This window comes from Oryza brachyantha, chromosome 3 (assembly GCF_000231095.2).
Source record: "Oryza brachyantha chromosome 3, ObraRS2, whole genome shotgun sequence".
NCBI lineage: Eukaryota > Viridiplantae > Streptophyta > Magnoliopsida > Poales > Poaceae > Oryza > Oryza brachyantha.
This window is the reverse complement of record NC_023165.2, coordinates 8,965,007-8,987,502: the sequence shown is the minus strand read 5'-3', so window position 1 is coordinate 8,987,502 and position 22,496 is coordinate 8,965,007. Positions and strand designations below refer to the sequence as shown.

Sequence of the window (22,496 nt, the reverse complement as noted above, 5' to 3'; positions counted from 1 at the left end):
CCTAGATAGCCACCACAGCTAGCCAAGGCTAGTTGATGCGGCTGTGCTCACTCGTGCAACCTATGTGTGCTGTCCTCTCTTATACGGAATAATTAACTATTTATCACTCTTATACTTGTTACTTTTATATGTGGTATTTAATCAATGTGTCTATGATATTTGGATCCAGGGTGGTAAATATGTAAACTTGTTATTGTAGGAGTGACAAAAAAGTTAAATACCTCTTATGTGGTCGCTACAGGTTACCGTAGCCGGTAGCTTGGAATCTGTAGGGGCGTTGTGTTGTCGCTGGACGCCGTTCGTTCGGGCAAATCACACGAGAAATCTTGTAACGTAGTGCCCTTGTGAGTGTTTTTGTCGTGTGAGATGGGGGGGCCTGGGGAAAAACATGTGACATGTTAAAAGACGTTGCTTTGTTTGGGCCTTTTCAACTGAGAGCTGTGTTAATGTTGGATGTAGATGGCCTCTTTTCTTGGGTTTTACTTTAACTGAATTTTACCTGGGGTTGTTTAGAATGGTAGTATAACTGTGATTTGTTGTTTTCCAGCAATTCATACAAAGGAGTAGTAGGTTTTAACGTTCGTCTCTGGCTGCAGCCCGTGATATTCCTTGTGCTACGAAACAAAGCAGCGAAGACAATTTCATGGTCGTTTTCTTATCCCTGCCGAAAGAAAGAAAAGATTATATGATCGAGCGATGACGGATGGTCCGGCATTACAAAATTGCTGCAGATATATAATGAAGTGACGACGACAACATTTGGATGTTCTGTCCACACACCGAAAAGAAAAAAAAAACGCAAATGTGCAGATCGTTTCAACAGAGCAATTTACCTTTCGATCCCAAATTTCTCACCCATTTTCTGATTTCACGTACTTATATATCAGTAGAGTTCACATGTTTCATGTATATGAGCAGCAACATATTTGTAAACAAAAAATAATTTACGAATAAAATTTTTTATATACATATTCATAATAATCTAAAAACAAAGATGGTAAAATAAATTTTAGTAAAAAAAACTTTAAAATCAACTCTAAATTCTAAATTTAAGATATCTTACGTATAAGTAAAATAAGGGGCAAACAACGTTAACATGATCACATGTATTCCGCCGCTGGCGGGTGGGACCCATATGGTAGAGTCACCACCGGTGGGTCCCGCTTGACCTCACCCCGGGAGAATGGAGGGAGAATTTAATTAAGGGTCCCTTTGGTTCCGTCGTCGGGTCTCCCCAGGCCCAGCCAGTAATAATAAGATATTTCTCGCCCCGAATGACTACTAGTTCGCCAGCTTATTTTTACTGATGTCAAACAGCTAGTGGTAGAATGTCCTTTTGCCGAGGAACACACAATTCGCTCTTCCCTCCCAGCTGATGTGTTGTGCTTATTATTACTACTCCTAACTACGAGAAGCAGAAGGCCGCGCCCGACCCGACGGAGGAGACGAAGACGAAGCCGCAGTGCAGGTCAAGAGCGTAAAGGCGCCAGAGATCTGTGCTCTTCTTCTCTCCGGGAGCCATCTGAATTGGGAGCGGCACAAGGCGCGCACCGGTGGCGGCAGCAGGAGAGGAGAGAAGGGGAGCAGGAGCAGGAGGAGGAGGCGGAGGGCAATGCCCCTGACGCGGCACAAGGTCGCCAACGAGTACTCGCTCGGCGGCCGCGACCTCTACCGCCGGGCCGACCAGCACGACCCCGAGGCCCTCCTCGATGGCGTCGCCATGGCCGGCCTCGTCGGCGCCCTCCGCCAGCTCGGCGACCTCGCAGAGTACGAGCCCTCCCGTCCTCACGTGTCTTCTTCTTTTTGGGGGGTTCACTCCCAATTGAATTTGGGTTAATTGCACTCATGGCATTGTAAATTCTTCGGTTTTGAAATATACCATTATAATTTGTGAAATTTAAGCCGTCTTCTTCCTTGGTCTCCTCCCCTTTCTCCCGTTCATCGCATCCCATCCGTTCTTCATCCAGTCATCCCCTGTGATGGTCATAAGGAGCAGGACACTGCCATCTCTCCCTCCCATACGGCTCTTCTATTCTTCCTCGACTTTGATGTCTTTCTTTTTTTGTTTGAAAGATAGTGATGTTTTTTTCGCTGTTGCTCGAATCTTCCCCCCTTCTCCTCCCGGACCTCCCTGCGGTTGAGTTAGCTATGTCCGTACCTCGAAGCTGCTCGATCCACCGTGTCCGGGCAAGAGTTTGTTGGCTTCCTGCCCCCACCCCCATCTGCCCGCTGTTTGATCTGCCACACCTGAGCAATGGGGGCGCTTCGCCGCTTTGTCCTTTTCGTCTGTCGTGAGGGAAACGATGAAGATAATGGCGTGCCTGATCACCTGTGCCTGCTCACACGCCGCCGCTAGTCGCCAGGGAAGGAAAGGAGAAGACGAAGGAGGAAGACGGGGACAAATTGGTCCAAAAATTTGATAAATGAATGCATCGATTGGGTAAGCAATGGAATATCGTGAATTATAATGGTATATTTCAAAACTGGAGAATTAACAATGGTATGGATCCAATTAAAAACCCATTGCATTACCTCCTCTTGAACTTGGATTGTAGCTTTTTCCGATTATATTTTTGAAGTTTGAGCATTTTCTTCCTCCCGTATGAATTGTTTGGTAAAATTCCTGGGATTGTTGCGTCATTATTCGCTGGGGTCAATGGTGCTGGATGTTGATTGCAGTAGATCACCTAATGACCTAATGCTTTTGTTACGAACAAACACCGGAGGCTTCAGTGATCCTTTTTCTTTGATCAGGTAGGTGATTGATGTGTTAGCCATTTGACTTCTAGGTAGTTAACTCTGGTAATGGCCGGCCTTGTCCTTAGCTCAGCAACTCCAACAAAAAATATATATCTTTTCTCCTTTCTCTCCTGATTGTGATCGAGCACGTACTGGTCATCATGTACTAGTACGTTATGTCCCATTTTTTTAATTCTCAGGTTTGCTTTCATCTATTGAGGAATGCTCTGATTAGTTTCTAGAGAGGTTGAAGCAAAGAAAAACAGAGAAATGCACCAAGGCAGCCATAGACCATAGTTTTACCTGGATTCTTACTTTAGCTGTTCCTTATCAACGTTGGATTCAGTTGGCACAAGTCCAAAAAAATGCACCTTAGCTATAATGGCTTGAAAAATTCAGATACTATTGAGTTCCATAAATAGGACACATTTTGTTGAGTGATTTCTTTTCTCTTTGTGAACAATAACAATGTGGCTGCTTTTGGATGCACCAACTAATTGAAAACCCCAAGTGGAGCCAAAACTAATTTATTTTGCTATAATCAAGATTCCGCGTCAGGACACAGCAACATGACTAGAACTTCAGACTGATGTATCATCATGTCATAATGCAAATCATGATGCCATTGAGTTGTCCCAATGCATGCGTGCAGATTTGCTGCACAGGTGTTCCATGGTCTATCCGATGAGGTGATGACAGTGTCTGCACGAGGGCATGGGCTCATGCTCCGGGTGCAGCAGCTGGAGGCAGAGTTGCCACTCGTGGAGAAAGACTCTTGTCATGCAGACTATCTGTATATTGCATCTAACAGGGGTATGCAATGCAGCACACAACACAAGCTTCTCCTCTGAAGGAAACATCATCTTTCACCTCTACCTGTTTCTGCTAACAGAAGCATTTTATATTGCTCTCTTTCGCATGAAATTGGCTGATTTTCTTTGTAGGAATATATTGGCATTCGAATCTGAGGTTGGACAATGGGGTTGTGACAAAAGGAGACACTCCTCGCTTCATCATGGACTCCATCAAGCAGTGTCACGGGCCTCCCAAATTGTTCATGCTTGATAAGTATGATAATTTTAACTTCTTTCTGCTCTTTTATGAGTTGAGCTTGCGCCTACTGAAGACTGAATATGATCATGCATTTTCGTAGGTATGACATTGGTGGTGAGGGAGCTTGCTTGAAGAGATACACTGACCCATCCTTCTTCAAAACAGATTCTGCGTGTTCTAGCATGCTAGAGCAAGGAATTCAAAGAGAAAGAAGACCTCTTAGAGCTATGGTATTGAAACTGCAATCAGTAGATTTCTTCAGCCAACTACTAGTATCATATTTTTCCTTGCAGTTGTCGATGATTCAATCCACTATAAAATAGAACGATTATACTTGATCGAACCTTACAGATTGTTTGCTTGGCATTTGTTTTCCATTTCTTCCAGGAGATCAGGCCCATTCTGCAGAATTCTGAGATTTTCAGACCTCCTAATGCAGCCAATAATGACTCCAAGTATCCTCCCCACTATAATCATCTCAGTGTCTAGCATTCTCTCTCTTCTATTTTCTTCTCAGACAAACGGCAATTCCTTTTTGTAGATTGGAGACAGATTTGTCTGGTAAAGCTCTGGACAAAGTCCCAACAGGGCGCCGTCAACTGAAGTACCGACAACTAAATGGATCTCTGTCCCAAAGCTTCAGACAACAGGTGCAGAATCTTTACAGAGAAACTTCACCAGATGAGAAACCCTGCTCCATGAACCATTCAGAAGTGCAGATATCTTTCACTGACTCACCTGACACTAACACTGAAGAAAGGGATATCATGGTAGACACTTTCAGTAGCATGGACAAAAGCAGAGAAGACAACTACGTGATGCATGGCAACAACAGATCAATCCCTGAAGAAGCACTGTCTCGTTCTTCAGATGCTAGGTCAACAGGAAGGAGCAAGGGATACAACTCTGAAGTTGACATCTACGTGGACGCTCTCACCACAATGGATTCTGAGGTGGAGACAGACACAGAGAACAGAGATCATGGACATGTCTTTGAACCTGTTGAGTCCAGCAAATCGTGCTCCGATGTTCATGTTGTTGTGGTTTCGGGGTCTATTAGCTTCAGGAACAATGGCTCAACGGTGCCTAACTCTGAAGATGTTGTTCCAGCAAAGGAAGAAAAAGATGATCACCATCAAGAATATGTCTGTATCCCTTCACCACAGGCCAAACCTGTGTCTGGTGAACATGAGAGGAGAAGCTCGCTGGAGGAATTGTTTGCGCAAGAAAGGCCAGTATATTGTGAGCATGAGAGAACTAGTTCTGTGGAGGAATTGCTCGTTGGAGATGTTCATGCTTCGGAGCCTAACATGAGGACGTCAGCTACTGAATCAAACACTAATGGCTCTGTCAGCAGTGCTGCAACAAATGATGCACTTGGCACTATAAAGAAAGAAAAGGATAACCTCAGCATTGCAGCCATTTCCTTCAAGAAGACAGCGAGTAAGCAATCAAAGTATGTGGGCGGCATGGAACTTATTGCTTCAAAAGTGGGCATTTTGCCGAGGAAACTCTCCAAGAAGCAGGATCTGTTCTCTGATTCCCTCCGGAACATGGCCAAGCAGTTGCTGGAGCTGAAGATTAATAGCACCGAAGAGACTGAGTTATATGAATTTGAAGCAAATGGTGATGGATGTGATATGAAGTGTTTGGAAATATCTCGCCCTCCTATTAAAATTATGGAGAATGCCATGCAAACTTTTCCTTCTGATTCACCTCAAGATAATATTGATTCAAGAAAATGCAAAGCAGAAGAAGTGAACCAAGAATATGACCATGATGTTCCACCAAGTGATAGTCCCCAAGATTCAGTTGATGGACATGCATTTCAGGACATTGCATTGCTGAGTTCTCAAGAGGAACAACAATGTGCAGGTGCTGTAACTGATAACAAATTGTTGGATCATACACCAGAACATACTCAAGATAAGATTGAAAATATTTATACTGAAGTTGTTCCTGAAAATGCCTCTGATGTAAGTGAAGAATTGAAAGAGGGCAGTATTTCTGAAGGGAATGTGAATGAGGAAGATGCCGAGGAAAGCAACAAATTGTTGGATCATACACCAGAACATACTCAAGATAAGATTGGGGAACATCTTTATAGGGAAGTGACTGAAAATATTTATACTGAAGTTGTACCTGAAAATGCCTCTAATGTAAGTGAAGAATTGAAAGAGGGCAGTATTTCTGAAGGGAATGTGAATGAGGAAGATGCCGAGGAAAGCAACAAATTGTTGGATCATACACCAGAACATACTCAAGATAAGATTGGGGAACATCTTTATAGGGAAGTGACTGAAAATATTTATACTGAAGTTGTTCCAGAAAATGCCTCTGATGTAAGTGAAGAATTGAAAGAGGGCAGTATTTCTGAAGGGAATGTGAATGAAGAAGATGTCGAGGAAAGCAACAAATTGTTGGATCGTACACCAGAACATACTCAAGATAAGATTGGGGAACATCTTCATAAGGAAGTGACTGAAAATATTTATACTGAAGTTGTTCCAGAAAATGTCTCTGATATAGGTGAAGAATTGAAAGAGGGCAGTATTTCTGAAGGGAATGTGAATGAAGAAGATGTCGAGGAAAGCAACAAATTGTTGGATCGTACACCAGAACATACTCAAGATAAGATTGGGGAACATCTTCATAGGGAAGTGACTGAAAATATTTATACTGAAGTTGTTCCAGAAAATGTCTCTGATATAGGAGAATTGAAAGAGGGCAGTATTTCTGAAGGGAATGTGAATGAAGAAGATGCTGAGGAAAGCAACAAATTGTTGGATCATACACCAGAACATACTCAAGATAAGATTGGGGAACATCTTCATAGGGAAGTGACTGAAAATATTTATACTGAAGTTGTTCCAGAAAATGCCTCTGATATAGGTGAAGAATTGAAAGAGGGCAGTATTTCTGAAGGGAATGTGAATGAGGAAGATGCCGAGGAAAGCAACGAGTCCGATATATATGCATTGGATGAAGAAACTGAGTACATAGAAGGGCAAGTGGTTTCAGATGATTTGGTTTCCTCACCAATTTCATCCAATCAATCTGACGATCCTTGCCAGATAACACCACTCGCTCTTTCAGATGCAGATGATACAGTGGCAGGTAAAAGCGCAGACAATGACATCTCTGGAATGCATATAACATTGTCAGGAACAATCACAGAATCCGATGTATCTACAGTGGTTGTTGAATCAGTTACAACAAATGATGTGGCCATGCATCATAATGAACAGTGGTGTTTACATCCAGAAACTACACTGCCACAAGATTTAACTCCTGTCAACAACTGTGAGGTTGTAGGCCAGAATGAGCCATTACCACTGTGCAGCTCATCCATGGTGGGTGGAACTCCAGATCTGTCTGTAGACAGTGAGGAAATGCATGAAAATCCCAATATGTGCAATGACAACAGTACTAATTTGTTCAGAGATGCACTAGCTCCAGACTCTAAAGATGTACCATTACCAAACATCTCAAGTTTTGATTGGATGCTTAATGGTGTAATGCAGAAGTCGTTGAATGTGCTTCCTGCTAAAACACATATTGAAATTTTACATGAAAATTATTCTTCTGAAGATACTGAAGATGCACCACCACCGCTTCCACCTCTCCCGCCGATGCAATGGAGAGCAACAAAGCTTCAGCGAGGGTCCGCACCTTTATCTGCAAAATTTGGAAAACCACCAAGACCAAAACCTCCAGTTAAGTGCCAAGAAAATGAGAGTTACTCCTCACAGGACAAAAGAAATCAAGATCTTCAGGAAGTAAGTCTGCAGAATGGTTTGACTCCCGTCACTTTAGAGGAGGAAATGGTAGTGGCAACTGTTTCTAATGAGGTTCAGAAAAATACAATCACTGGTGGAGATTCGGAAGAAAGCCACCTCAAAAGACTCAATGAGTATGATGTGCAGGTTTCTAATCCATTTTCTGCATCAGAATACAAGAGCGTGGGAGTTCCTTCAGTAGAAGGTGACAGTCTGGAAACTTCGCAGTTATCTGAGCTTATAGTAATTCCAGAAGAGACATGGTCTGAGCTTGTGGATGTAAAATCAATACCTGGACAAGAGAAAGGAGCAAAACACCAGCTTAGCACTGGAGTTTTTGATTGCTATGGCATGCATGCTAATAGTTTGTCAACAGAAAATAGAGATCAGTACAAAGGATATGATCAAAAGAAAAAGGAATTTTCAGCTGAGGAAAGCAATACAATCGCAGATTCATTGGAAAAGAAACCAAATGGAGTTACTCCTGATACACAGAATCCTGACTTTTCAGTCCAAAAGGAAGACAGAGAATATGGTAGTTATGGCACGGCAAGGGAGTTGTCTTCATCAGAAGAGGCAGTAGCAAAATTATCGCCACACAGAGTGCCAGAACCACCTAAATATCCCCAACTCCAAGTTACTTCTCATGATAGAAGCATGGTACAGCTATTTTCACGTTATTATTTGTATCACTTTATGACATTCAGATTCTCATCTGAACAAATATCAATATTTTCCCCTCATGTTTTAGCTAAAAAAGGCCCCCACTTTGGTTCCTTCTATTAAGCTTTTAGACGAGAAGAGCACAATATGGGGCCAGATAAAGAACAAGGTAAGTATTCACGAATGCACCTTAAAATATTGGCATTGAGTTCAATTTTTACAATGCAAATCTTCCATGCTTTCTTCAGTCTTTCAACTTGAAGCCGGTTCTTGCAAAGAGACCAAACGTGATGGGTGCTCCAAGAACCAACTTGCAAGTAGTGGCTATCCTGGAGAGGGCTAACGCGATTCGCCAGGTTTGTTATATAGTACATCTCCCGCAACATCATCACATATCTCTAAAATTTCAGCTGATCATAACTTTATTGTCATCTATGGCCATGTGATTATTCTCTCCTGTAAACCAAACAGGCTGTTGCTGATGACGATGATGAGGATAGCTGGAGTGAGTAGCTGATTCCTCAGAGCATGCAGTTCGCCCCATGATGTTTCTTCACATGGTCTGTGGTGTTCATGCCATCATGGACTTGTGTGTTCTGCTCTAGCAAACTGTGGAATGAACTACAGGGTATCGTCTGATCAAGAAGCTTAATCTCTCCTATGAAGTTCATGCCAGGAAGATGCAGCATGTACATAGTGTATCTACTTTTTGTCGCTTTCCGGCCCATCATGTGTTTATGCTGCCCCATTTGGAACAGGAATTTCATAGGGATTTCACTTAGAACAATTGGAATTCCGTTGAAATCCAGAGAAATTCCCTCCTTCCAAACATGTTATTGTCTTTGTCGATGAGCCTCCAGCTGCAATTTGATGCACGGTTAGGTTAGGATTGTATATGCCTGATGAGTTCTTTAAGGTGCTCCATCTTACCTCTGTAGACCATTGATTATTAATGATACTTTTGTAATATAAATATGCCTTAATAATTAGGAAAGACCAACACACAAGGAATGCCCTTTCTGAAAATAATTCTCGCATGACTGAAATTAAGGGGAACTAGTTTAGTCTTACCTAGTCTATAATTAAAGTTTTGCATGTCTATTTGAATTATCAAACTCATAGCGTGCAGGATTCAAATAGATACGATTCAAATATATGAGAGTTCTTAAACATTTCAAGTGTAGTTTTAAAATTAGAAATAATTGGTTTTAGTATTTTGTAAATTTTCTTTTGATGTCAAATTTGAAATTTTATTAGATATATAAGATTTTTACAATATGTTACACTGGTTTGTAAAATATGTTTTTGAAAAATGATATGTGTATTATGACACAGAAAGCATATATGCCAAAGATTTGATCTTCTAAATTCTGACTTCTGGAGCCTGGAAAGGACCCCTTTTTTTATTATTCTGAGAAAACATTCTGGACAAAACATTCTGGAAGTCACCATCACATGTGAGTGAGTTTCAGATAGCGCAGGGAATGGATTAGGATGACGGGTTACATAGTATTATACCTCTTAACTACTTGTCAAGGTTTTGTTGTTTTCTTCAACCCATAATCCAAAAGATAATTCAAACGAACTCTTAAGTACAAGAAATATCATCAATAAATATGAGTCCTATAAAATGACTTTATTTTTTAGCTAGGCTGGCCCAAGAGCAGCCAACCAAATTTTGTTAAGAATTGAAAGAAAAAAATTACAAGACATAGTAGAAACCGAATCAAAAGAATGTTGTTGACGCACCTCGAAGACCTACAAAATTACAAGAAGACAGTTCTTGTGCATCGTACAAAAACCTACAAAATTGTACAACCTCATCACGCACCTCGAAGAACAGTGGCCAGACTAAGAGCAAGTTCAATAATATATAATAATAGTCAATCTAATAGTCAATTCATACAATAGTTACCTATAAAATATCAATACATGTCCCACATGTCATACATATATTTTGTCAGCCCGTGTGCAAGCTGGCTACAAATTAGTAGTCCGTCTTCTTTCTCTCTCTCCTCTTATTTTTTTTAAATATACTTATAGTTGGCTTATAGCCTGCTATTGTACCTGCTCTATGCATTGTCAATTTCGAAGATTCTTGCATTCACTTAATGATGGGCTTTTAAGAGCATCTTCAACAGACAGTTCAAATTAGACTCTCCAAATACCAATTTAGCCACTCTTCATTTTATTTGGCTATTTAAATTTGGTTTTTACTCTAATAGTCTCCCCATCAACTCTCTCCCTTTTAAGTCTACGACAGCTGGGTCCCACCTGTCATCCTCTCTTTTCCTATCCCTCTCCCTCTCCCTCTCCCTCTCCCTCTCCCTCTCCTTCTCTTTCCGTCTCTCTCTTCTTTCTTTCCCCAGGCGACGGCAGAGGCAGGCCGCGCCAACGCCAGCGCGGAGGCGGCACGACGGCGGGGAGGCCGCGCGGGGCGGTGCGGCAGCGAGAAGGCTGCGCTGGAGGCAGCGCGGGGAGGGAAGGCCGGGCAGCGCGGTGGCGGGGAGGCCCCGCGGCGTTGCGCCGGTGCGGAGGCGGCGAGCCGGCGACAGCGACGGATAGATCTAGCGACGAGCCGGCGACGGCGATGGCTAGATCTGTCGACGAGTCAGCGGCCCCGGACGCGGCGGTGGCTCCCGGCGATGACCCTCCCAGCGGCAGCGGCGGCGGCTCCCGGCGATGACCCTCCTGGCGGCGGCGGCGGCGGCGAACCCCCGATGGCGGCTCCCCGGCGGCGACCCACTATTGTTGTAGTAGTACAGTACTAAGAATAGTATAGTACTGTGTGTGAACCCACGCGTGGGCCATGGCTCGTTAAATTTGGCCAGTTGCAGGGTGGATTGGCCGGACGGATAGCTTACCATCCGGTTGGTTGGTCAGTCTATTGGAAGACGTTTTTTAGGCTAAATCTTCAGATTTTAATTTAGATTTTAATTTGGAGAGTCATTTGGTAACTCTATTAGAGATTCTCTAATAGAATTGACGATGACATTTTAAAATCGATGGTAAGATGTATGGAACTCACACTCATCAATGATATTTTATTAGAGGATTGCCACATGTTTGTGCAGAGATGGGCGGGCGGGGCGGAGGCGGATGAATGTGGAGCGGACACGCGGAATACCGTCCCGTAGGTTTTCTCTTATTATTATCGTTCAAACTATATTTTTTAAAATATCTTTTTAAAGCTATTTAAAAGTATTTTTAAGAGTGAAGTGCACCGCGGTCCCTAAACTTGTGTGTATGTGTCATCTAGGTCCTTGAATTTCTAAAATGCATTTTTGGATCCTCGAATTTGTCCGTAGGTGTCATATAGGTTCAAACGGGCTTTGACCTACTCCATCCGCTGACGTGGCATGCCACGGTGACGCCTACGAGACTAGGGAGTGAAAAGAATAAGGAGGAGAGAGATACTGACATATGGGACCCACGTGACCCCACCAACACGTAGACGCCACTGTGACATGTCACGTCAGCGGATGGAGTGGGTTAGAGCCCGTTTGAACCTATATGACACCCTCGGACAAGTTCGAGGACCCAAAAATGTATTTTGAGAGTTTAGGGACCTAGATGACACATACACACTAGTTTAGAGACCGTTGGTGCACTTCACTCTATTTTTTGATAAATCTCTTAATATCATTTTTATATTAAATCATAGCCTTTTTATATAATGGTGATTTATGGCATCAAGGCAGTCTAGAGCCCTAGACTTGTAACTCATCGCTATAACAAATTCTACCATTCAAGGTTTATCCCAAAAACATAATAGCTTCTGAGCCCTAATATTCTTTTTTTTAACCAATCATAAACTTTATCACTAAAATTTCTTACATAAATTCTCTTCTCAACTCATCACAATATTTCTCCATTTAATTTCACCAACTTTATTAATATATATTCTACCTTTAAAAATCATTATATACTAGAACTAACATAGCAGTATAAATCCAAATCCGAGAAGAAAAGAGCAATGACCATGCTCTTATTCCAGCTCTTCCGTTACACGCCACCAACTTTTCCACCTTTCACAAACGAGGACGCCTCGTCGCCCGCCTTTTCGCACAAAAGCCCCCGCTTTCCCCACGAATCCGCTTCCGCTCCCCTCCCCTCCCGAGAGAAAACCCCCACCTTGCATGGCCAAGCGCCTCCCGGCCGACGGCCTCGCCGCCATCCGCGCCGCGCTCCGCCCCTCCGCCCGCAGCCCCCGATCCCGCCCCGCCGAAGGCAAGGCACCGAAGCCGCACGCCGCCCCGCTGGATACGCCCAGGAACGCCGCCGGCCCCGGGGCCAGCTCCGGCGGGCGCGCGGAGGTGAGGGATTTGGCGGCGGCGTGCGGGCTGCAGGAGGACGAGCGCGTGCCGCTCTCCGAGGTGGTGCTTGACTGCACGAGGAGGTGGTTCCAGGACACGCTCAAGGAGGCACGCGCCGGCGACGCCGCCATGCAGGTGCTCGTCGGCCAGATGTACCGCAGCGGATACGGCGTCAACAAGAACGAGCACAAGGTGAGACCTTCCATCGCCTTATCTGGAGTCTTCGGTCGGCTCTGAATATGAGAGCTGATAATATTGAGTCGCTTCCCTATGGATCGATCAGTCAATCAGCGTATTTACGTCTTACTTCTGTATTTGCATCTGTTTGTTAGAATAAAATTCGATATGAATTTCATAGACTCCTTGTCATAATCCTGATACAACCCCAGCCTGCATCTGCCCTTTACTCGCTTGCAGACTTCGTTTTGTTTTTTTTCCTTTGTAAGAATCTTGTATGTTTTTGTCTGGGCTTTCTCAAAGTCGGGTAATGGATTTACCTGTTCTATAAAAAAAAATAACCCTGATACAATATAGCTGATAAAACTTCTTCAGCCGATAGCTAATTAGTGAGCTTCTTTTCTAAGCACTGCCACTGGAGAAAAAATCAGTTCAATTGTGCTTGTAATCTACTCGTAAACATGCTTACCGGTACATTTGCAACCGTTACACCGATGAATTGAACTTATTAAGTGGGAACAACAGGATTAATCATAAATCGTCTTCTTACAATTGTGTTATCATGGTTAAGACTATAATGGAAATATGTCTGGTAATAATTTTCCAGTCTTCCCATGAATGTGGATATGCCAGTTTCAGCTATCTCACATTCACATTGAGTACAACATAGATTAGAGTTTTCTTAACATTGAGTTAAAACTTCAGACCAAACTTCATCCCACTAAGCACATCAATTGAAAATGTGGCACCCTTTCTTTGGTTGTGAAGGACCCTTTGATAGAAAAATGATAACTGGTAGCATGTATGGATTCCTAGGAAAAGAGAATGAAGTTTTAAACAGATAAGATTGGATAGTAGCATAAGCATGCCTATTCTGTATTTTGCACTGGAGCTTGATAGTAGTTTTGTTAACATAGGGTTTGTAACTGTGCCTGATAGTAGTTTTATTAACATAGGGCTTGTAACTGAGCATTCTTACTGTTTCTGTCTTTTGGATTTCATGCATTATGTTCTTACTGTTGTTTTGCTAAAGATCTTTATTGGCTCAGGAATGACATTTTTATTATATAGGCTCAAATTTGGATGGAGAAAGCATCACGATACCGATCTACAGTCTGGAAAGTTAGCAGCAAACGCCCAGGTTAACAACCTGCTCTCAAATATCCTGCCTATGATTAAGGCCATTCAGTATTCCCTTTTCTAGTAGAATTCGAGGACCCTTCAGTACTCCCTTTTCCCAGTACCTCTGGCTTGCCTTTTCTGATGTGTGTTTTTCATTTTTCTTCAGTATCTTTGGTCTGTGAAGGTAAAAAAATAAAATAAAAAACCACCGTTTGTACTGTTTATGGACCTTACATATTGTCTTGTTGCAGGATACAATGCTAGTGACTCAGATTCAGATGATTCTAAGGAAACAGGCAAATAAGCACATGCTACTAGAAAGGTAACTTTCATGTCCTATGTGCCATTAAGATTCACAACTTTCTCCTTTCTGGTATCTCCTACTTTACCATTATAGTTCCAGATATTGAACAGATTCATGGATGTCCAAATCCAACACATTTAGTCTAGCTGACTGACTAGCATAGAATGGGCTTCAGACGTTTCACACTAAAGAATTTTAGAAATCATGTACTCCATCCATTTCATATTGTAAGAATTTTTAGCTATGCCTAATTCATCTATTGATCAAATGTATATTATTCATATATGTATTAATTAGCATCCATATGAATCTAGGCAATACTAGAAAGTTGTTATGAAACGGAGGTATTAATTGATCTCTTGGTATAGGATATATACTATTTTTATGTATTCATACAACTAAATAGATGGAACTCCTCAGAGTCGGTTTTTTTCTCAAGGACTGTATACTATTATTTCACCTTAGACTTAACATTCTGTTGATTTCGTTTTGTACTACATAAAAGCAGGGTTATATAATAATTTGATCTTAAAACATGTGCGAAAATGACACTGCTTTTGTGCTCTTTGTATAGCGAAGTATATATTCTTTGAAACACCTATGTACTACTGCTTGTTCCATTTCAAATGATTCAGGCAAGTTTAAGAAGTCAATTTTACTTTTCAGTAACTACAAAACTAGCAAGGCGAGACAAGTTCCTCATGATGCTTCAAACACACGGTTCTATCAAGGAGATTGTTTTCGTGCCCCATAGTTTAAAGCATCTACGATGCTCTATTCTCGTTTGTGGGTGTGGTTTACAAATTTGATTATCATTTCAAATGTAAAATTCTCAGGATGGCTATCACACTTTCACTGAGCATGTGAGGCATCAGCAGGTATTTGATTATTTTGTGTTGTCACCTACTCCCTCCAGGCGTAATTATATGTCGTTTAGGACAATTAAATTAGGAAGGGAATAGACCTAATCATTTATCTGAAACGACAAATAAAATTGATTGGAGGCAGTATGCATTCTCATTTCGTCCTGCAACCTGAATCCAAGGATCTTGCTTGTGCCCAATCTATATACATATAAAAAGTAGTGGGGATGGTGGGTGCTGAATGACTTTGGGATCACTTGTCAACGAATATATGTGGTAGTTAACATACGATATATACACAAAGTGATGGTAATAATATATTAATGATAATTTTCTTTAATTATGAACACGTAAGAAATACGTACAATTTTAAAATATCAACATGTAGGAAATCAGAAAAATATTTTTAAAAGGTAAGATGTCCAATTACAAAACATAAAAAACTTGAACCGTGCAATAAGCATACTTGTTAAATATAAGCTTGTACTAAAAAACCTATAAAGGAAGAAAGCAACGATGTACAAGAGTTCAGAATGTTGTATGGACATACTAATGTACCTGTGTACCATCCAAGAGAACCAATATCCGTACTCATCAATTTCGCCCAATATTTGTGCTCATCAAATTCGATGACTGTTTTTCTTTTTATAAAGAGAATGACTACGACACGTAAACCAGTTGATAGGTACTTTATGTTGCTAACCTCAAGTGCGCCTCATTTTCCTTTTCGCTAGTCCACGTCTTTGACCTGTCCTCCTTAATTATTTTAGTGACTAATGATAATTAATTGCGATGACTAATGTCTATGTGAGTTAGACGAAGGAAAAGATTAGTACCCGTGATGGTGAAGTTATTGCAATGTCCGTGTTGAAAAGAGAAGGGAATCGATAAAATTATGTTGTAGTGTGTGAGTACTCATTTTGAGCCATTAGTAATGTTGTACTATACAAAGATGTGTTGTAATAAAATTTAAGAATGAGTTAGGTGCTGAGAAATATTTTTAAAGTTTCCCTCTTTCTATATTTTTAAAGTTGTAATGTGCTCACTGGAAGTTTCGAAGACAGCTCCAAAAACTTCCAACGAGGTCTTTTGCACTTGGTTTTCACTTGTATAAAATCGCTGGAAGTTCTAAAGAGTTATGTGCATCTGAGTTTCGGTTCTGTAAAATCACCATACGTTCTAAACGTTTCCTTTGGAAGTTCTGAGTAGTAGTCAGCCACTGATTTCAGTTCAGCAAAATCGTCGGAAGTTCCAAGGTTCTCTTCGGAAGTTCCGAATGATTTTGGTCCCTTCGGTTTTGTAAAATGGCAATAAGTTTTGAGAAGTTTTTCCAGAAATTGCTTAGATTTCTAAGTTTTGGGTGGTTGTTCTAACTTCATTGTTTAGAAGTTCCGAAGGTGCCTTCGAAAGTTTCGTAGAGAACATATTTTGCCTCCAACGACCATATTTAGAGAGGGACCCTCCATCCCTCCAAGCTACGTTGACTGGTTTTTTCGTTGAGCGCTCATTTGACTATTGGTTTGATTTCTTGATATTCACTTTGAGCCTTGCTTTCTTACTTTCCCTCTCCACATATATGAAATTTGGATTTGTGTGTGAAAGTAGTTGGTTTGAGCGTTTGGTATTAACTTTTACTCTTGGCGGTTGAGGACACCTAGACATCACTCCTTAAGCCACCAAGTTATGTGTGGTGTGTCAAGAGAAGTTTGTAAAGGTTGGGTCTCAAATTTGAAAGGAAATGCATTTGTGCAACCCCGAGGATAGTGTTTATGGAAACCAGACTCTCGTGAGCTCCTCTACAGATAGTACAATTCCCTCAAGGATCGGAACTTCGATAAAACATTGTCTTGAAATATTTCTATGATAGCATCTCTTTTACTCTCTAGCTTGTTTTTGATGCCGTAAGTACTCTAGCTACGCTTGTGCCTTCTATTTTATGTTTATTTTCCTTAGTTGTGATTTGTAAGTTCTTCGTAGCTACTATTGCTTGTGGCATTGCTACATTCGAAAGTTTCAAAGGGAATTTCCGAATGTTACAACTTCCGCTTTAGCTTAGCAAAAAGTTTTATCGTCTATTTGACCCTCCTTTAGGCCTTGATTAACTCTTTCACCCTAAGCCTTGCGCTTGCCCACATGCCTTAAAGAAACCATTAACTAACGCATGAAGCACGATAACAACATTCGTAGGAGACTAAGAACGCCAGCCACAATAGCAGCAGAGAAGAATGGTTGGAGCCGAGGAGAGGAGGGAAAGGAAGAAGAGGAGATGGGGTGTTGACGTAGATGGCTTGTTGACCAATCAAGAGGTCACAACACATGCCCTCTTCCCTATACCTTGGTACTAGGCTAGACATGATACCCACAGGTGCTGGCCATAGTACCATAGGTATCCATCGGTACTAATAAGTACCAGTTGAGACTCATATATATTAGGCTTGGTACTTGATACCTATGGTAGCGGCTGATGTATTTAGGTATCAATGATACCTTCGAGTATCAGCGACAATACCATAGGTATTAAACCTAGTATATATGGATACGACAAGGATGATACATTGCACAAATTACCTATACACAACATCGGTGAGCAGCATAATGACTACACCATGTCAAGTATCAATCGAAGGTCCAGATCTGACATCCCTGCTAGCCTTCCTCTCCATCTATGTCAATAGCGGCCTAAGAATAGCAGCCATAGGAGGGCCACATCTGGCGAGCACTGCCATGCCGTGAACATTAGACGGAGGAGGAAGCCATGAGTTCGGTGCTGACCACCGTCCTTCTCGTTAATATGCGGGAGTTGCAGGATGGGGAAGAATGCGAGGAAGAGGAAATGTGTGGTACAGCCATGTCGGGTGAGGACAAGTGAGTGGTCGAGGAAAACACTTTGGATAGATGAGGAGTACACCAATGACATTTCGTTAAGTATCCTGTCCCGGATTCTGTAGACTAATATTTCCCTTTTATAAACCGTACGTGTGTTTGGATGCTGGGTACGGCGACCCCAACACCAACCAACAATCAAGTGAAACTAGTTTTTTTTCCTGTTGCCAACAAGTTGAGATGGCAATCAACTCTTACACGACTTCTATTGCCAACAAGTTCACAATTAAGAGAAACGAGTTTTCCTATTGACAACAATTGATATGAGCATCGTCTAAACGAACATTTCTATTGACAAAATAGATAACCGAGAATGTACTGACAGAAGTTGAGATGGCCGAGTTGGTCTAAGGCGCCAGATTAAGGTTCTGGTCCGAAAGGGCGTGGGTTCAAATCCCACTCTCAACAAAACAACTTTTGTTGAATTTTCTTGCCACCGGAATATTAATGTAGATGTTTCAAGAATGTCCCTTAATATTAATCGATAGTCCACCACTCGCCAAAACTACACATTTTTTTTTTGGAAGTGTTTGGTCGATTGCTGTATCTGTGGCAAGCCACAGTCCACATGTCATGTGCTCAACTCTGAGCCAAACTTTGGCAAAAATGTGGCCAACAAATTGTTGACCACACTTTGTGTGTCTTGCCACATTTTTGGCAAGCTGAGTCATGGCAAAGTTAACCATATACCACGAATCCTCACTTTTACCAATCCAGGTGGCAGTAAGTTCTAATTAACCAGCAATTAACATTGAACCGTGGCTGCATGCATTCCAGGAAGTCATACATTGTTCAGGGGATTGGGGTTTCTTTAGTTGGTTATTGCTGAATAAGGATGTAAACAAACATTCTCAGAGCATTTAACCAAGCACCAGTTCTCCTCTATAACACTGAACCTCGTCCTGGAGGTAATTCTGGTGCTGATGAGTGGTGGACATCTCACATGTAAAGTCCTTCCGGTACACCTTCCTTCTTCTTGAACATGACCTTCTCTTTGGCCTTCTTGAAGTCGGCATGTGTCACCTAAAGCAGCAGCACATCAGAAGAACAGGAAATGTAAAACGGAAAAGTACAACAAAGACTTGCATTCCATGCAAATATGTTTTGTGTGTAACTCAAACTAAGATCTGAAAGGACTGGGATGCTAGTCTGCTTGACAGGTTAATATTAACGGCACTAGATGAGTAAAGGGGTCTGGCTGAGAGAACAAAGCTGGGCTACCTTCATCCTGCGCTCTCTTAAAGCGAGCAATCCAGCCTCCGTACATATTGCTTTGATATCAGCACCAGAAAACTCATCCTTGGTCATCACAAACTCTTCTAGGTTCACATCATCTGCTAATGTCATCTTAGAAGTGTGTATCTGCACCCAAAGCACTGGTGATAAGAAGGCAGGTTTCCAATGATAGAGAGGGTAATATATTATAGAAAAGCACCTGGAAGATTCGTCTCCTGGTTTTAATATCTGGTAAAGGAAATTCAATCTTTCTGTCTATCCGACCAGGTCGAAGCAATGCCGGGTCAAGACTTTCAATGCGATTTGTTGCTAGAATAACTTTAACATCTCCCCTTGAATCAAAACCATCCAGCTGATTTAGCAACTCCAACATAGTTCTCTGAATTTCACGCTCTCCACCTGAATGAGCATCATACCTATAAGAAGGTAAAAAAGATCATCAATACCCACAACAGCTACTTCATGGGAAATTTCACCTAATTTTTCCCTACATATACAAACAACATTCGTATTTCCATTTTAAGTATGCTCTACCTCTTTGTTCCGACTGCATCAATCTCATCAATAAAGACAATTGACGGAGAAAGGTCATCAGCCACCCTAAATAGTTCTCTTACAAGTTTGGGGCCATCACCAAGGTACTTTTGGATCAACTCACTCCCAACAACACGTAAAAATGTTGCTGATGTAGAATTAGCAACCGCCTGCAGTAGTTGCAGGAAAAGATATTAGTGTTCTTTTAGGAAAAATCTATACTAATATACTACCAAACTTGCACCTTTTTCAATCTTATGCAAAAGCTGAACACAAATTTCTACTCCCTCCATTTCATATTAGCGTTATAAGACTTTCTATGAATATAGACATATATTCAAATTATAGCATTCATCAATGGATAAATCTAGACAAGGCTAGAAAATCTTACAATATGAAATGGGTGGAGTAGCACTTAGTAGGTTCACTAGTTTATTAATGAATAAAAGTGAAATGTTGTCAAACATGGAAACTCGAGCCTTCAATGCCCTAAGAAAAGAGACAGACCTTTGCAAGTAGAGTTTTGCCCGTGCCAGGTTCCCCATATAGGATTACTCCCTTGGGAGGCCTGATTCCAATGTCCTCATATAGCTCAGGATGAGTCAAAGGAAGCTCAACTGCCTCTTTAATTTCTTGAATTTGAGCATCCAGACCACCAATGTCAGCATAAGACTCCAGAGGTGCCTTTTCAACTTTCATGACAGAAACCATAGGATCAACTTCATCTTGCAAAATTCCAACCACAGAGAGAACCTGAAGAAATGATTTATCAAGTGTGGGTTTAAGAATATAAAAAAAAATCTCACAGGAAATGCATAAAGCTTAAGTTCATCATATCAAAACAGCGCCATAATAATTTTCACCGCCGAATAAAGATATATCAAGAGTTATTCATATTAATCACTCTTTTCCAAGATGTTCAATCTCAATTTACTGACTCTTAGTCATACAGAGCCCCCCGACATTCCAGACTAAGGCAGCAAGAGTCACATATGGCCACTCAGCCACTGCTATCAAGGATCTAGAGCTTAAAGTTGGTGGTCAGTCATTAGCCACTGTTCAGAACATTATTTTGGTGGACCCTAATAATATGTTTACCTAGATCTTTGCAGACTTGAAGTGTGGCAACTTCACATACAAGGTACTCCCTTTGTTCCAAAATAACTTTATTTTTCACTCATCACACATCTATCAATACAAAAGCTAAAAGACTAAAATACCCTTCACTTTATCAAATCCCAATACAATAATTCCCTAGTTTATCTATTCCCAATGCATTTATTCCTTACTTTCACAAACTCCAATGCAATGATTACTAAAAAATGAACTTATTTTGGAACAAACTACAATGGCTAAAAATGGTCTTATTTTGGGACAGAGGTAGTAGATAATAAAAACATGTATGGGCAGCACAGTTCCACAGCCAATTAAACAAACAAATGTGAATTTAAGATGGTCCTTCAAGTAAGTTTGGTGGTTTTATTGCAAGCCTGAAATCAGTCTACATCACATATATAAACCAATACTACAATAGACAAACACAGCATCATCTTTTCGTTTAAAATAAGCATAAGCAAAATGACTTATTAGTGAATTAAAAATAATTTGTTGATAAAACTTTTATGCACATGTTCTTAGCAAGTTAAAAGCAAAGGTTGTAAAATAAAGTACAATGAAAAAACCTCAGAATCAACTACAAATTTAAGTTTTAAAATTCAAATTTTGGCACATAAGCATGAGCATAAGCTACATTTAGTTTCTTCTGAAGAAATCCACGAGACATTGAAATTTATTCTTACCAAGTTTGCTGATACTGAATATGCACCACATGCCTATCTTACAACAAAAGTAAAACATAGATTACTGATTACCTTAACGCTACTAGATTGCTGAACACAGCATGTTTAAATTAAAATAGCTCTGAACGATTTCCACCACCACCACAAACATTATACATTTTAAAGTGAACGTAACATGATGGGGCCAATCCGCCAAACTTTTCAACCCAATTGCCAAACAATAAACTTGAATGAGCGCTGCATTTTTCACAGTACTGCTGCCTTATTCCTGTGCATCCAATCCACTAACCAATCCATCATGAGAAGGGAAAATTTTACAGAATCATACCTTGTTATGCATCAGAATAGCACACCCCGGTTCGAGTTGGTCCTTGTCAACGAAGGACAGTATGCCAACATAGTACTCCGGCCCGACAGAAGACGACACTATGGCATGGCTCTCATCGATGATCTCCTCAAGCGAGCCAACGCTCATGGGGGTACCACGGAGGTCATCAACCTTGGATCGGTCCTCCTCCGTCTTATCCTCGCTGGGCCGCAGCCGCTCTTGGCTAACAACGAACTCCTCCTCCATGAGGAGGTAGTCCTTGACGCGCTCCAGCTTGAGCAAGCGGAGGCGGCACTTGGAGAGCGGCGCCACGGCGGGGAGGCGCGCCGCCGCCTCGGGGCCCTTTTGTTTCCTCTGCTTCCGGCCGACGCGGGACGGCGCGGCGGGGGGCTCGAACTTGCGGTCCTTCTTGTCCCCAGCGCCGCCGTCGCCCGGCTTGCGATCGCCGGGGAGGCCGCCCTGCTTCCCCATCCCGCCCGGAGTGCCCTGCCCCATCGCCGCCGGTGGGTTAGCTTCGCTACAAGGGTTAGGGTTTGGGCGTTGCGGGGATCGGAGAGGGAGGGTGGAAATAAAAGTGTCTTGGTGCCAGGGTGAGAGTGATAATTGGGACTTTGGGAGTGTCTGTCATCTCTAGCTACGATAGTTCTAGGGACTCGCTCAGTTTCAATATATGTATATTTCTGGCAGTAAAAACAAATTA

At 41.7% G+C, this 22,496-nt stretch overlaps 3 protein-coding genes and 1 non-coding gene across 5 annotated transcripts; 3 read left to right on the top strand and 1 right to left on the bottom strand.

Annotated features, from left to right (window-relative positions):
- The first annotated feature begins 1,315 nt into the window (after nt 1-1,315).
- LOC102719370 (protein SCAR2-like) lies at nt 1,316-9,203 on the top strand. The gene is made up of 9 exons (XM_040521643.1): nt 1,316-1,767; nt 3,392-3,552; nt 3,684-3,807; nt 3,893-4,022; nt 4,180-4,247; nt 4,334-8,231; nt 8,323-8,403; nt 8,483-8,590; nt 8,706-9,203. Exons 1-9 carry the CDS (start codon nt 1,613-1,615, stop codon nt 8,745-8,747), a joined length of 4,767 nt encoding a protein of 1,588 aa, XP_040377577.1. The 5' UTR covers nt 1,316-1,612; the 3' UTR covers nt 8,748-9,203.
- Nucleotides 9,204-12,330: 3,127 nt separating this feature from the next.
- Nucleotides 12,331-15,203, top strand: LOC102719095. Of its 2 annotated transcripts, XM_015834372.2 has the most exons (4): nt 12,332-12,742; nt 13,799-13,868; nt 14,101-14,171; nt 14,820-15,203. In XM_015834372.2, exons 1-3 carry the CDS (start codon nt 12,374-12,376, stop codon nt 14,151-14,153), a joined length of 492 nt encoding a protein of 163 aa, XP_015689858.2. In that variant the 5' UTR covers nt 12,332-12,373; the 3' UTR covers nt 14,154-14,171; nt 14,820-15,203. The 2 variants fall into 2 exon arrangements, with proteins under 2 accessions (XP_040378177.1, XP_015689858.2); XM_040522243.1 differs by lacking the exon at nt 14,820-15,203 and having other exon boundaries at nt 12,331-12,742; nt 14,101-14,177.
- A 3,023-nt stretch (nt 15,204-18,226) lies between these two features.
- On the top strand, nt 18,227-18,307 carry TRNAL-AAG. Its single transcript has one exon. It is a non-coding gene; the product is annotated as a tRNA-Leu (tRNA).
- A 325-nt stretch (nt 18,308-18,632) lies between these two features.
- Nucleotides 18,633-22,426, bottom strand: LOC102715742 (26S proteasome regulatory subunit 4 homolog). The gene is made up of 6 exons (XM_006649874.3): nt 21,797-22,426; nt 20,177-20,422; nt 19,670-19,839; nt 19,335-19,551; nt 19,121-19,261; nt 18,633-18,922 (listed from the first exon to the last, which is right to left on the bottom strand). The coding sequence occupies exons 1-6, from the start codon at nt 22,289-22,291 to the stop codon at nt 18,839-18,841; spliced, it is 1,353 nt and encodes a 450-aa protein (XP_006649937.1). The 5' UTR covers nt 22,292-22,426; the 3' UTR covers nt 18,633-18,838.
- Between the last annotated feature and the right edge of the window lie 70 nt (nt 22,427-22,496).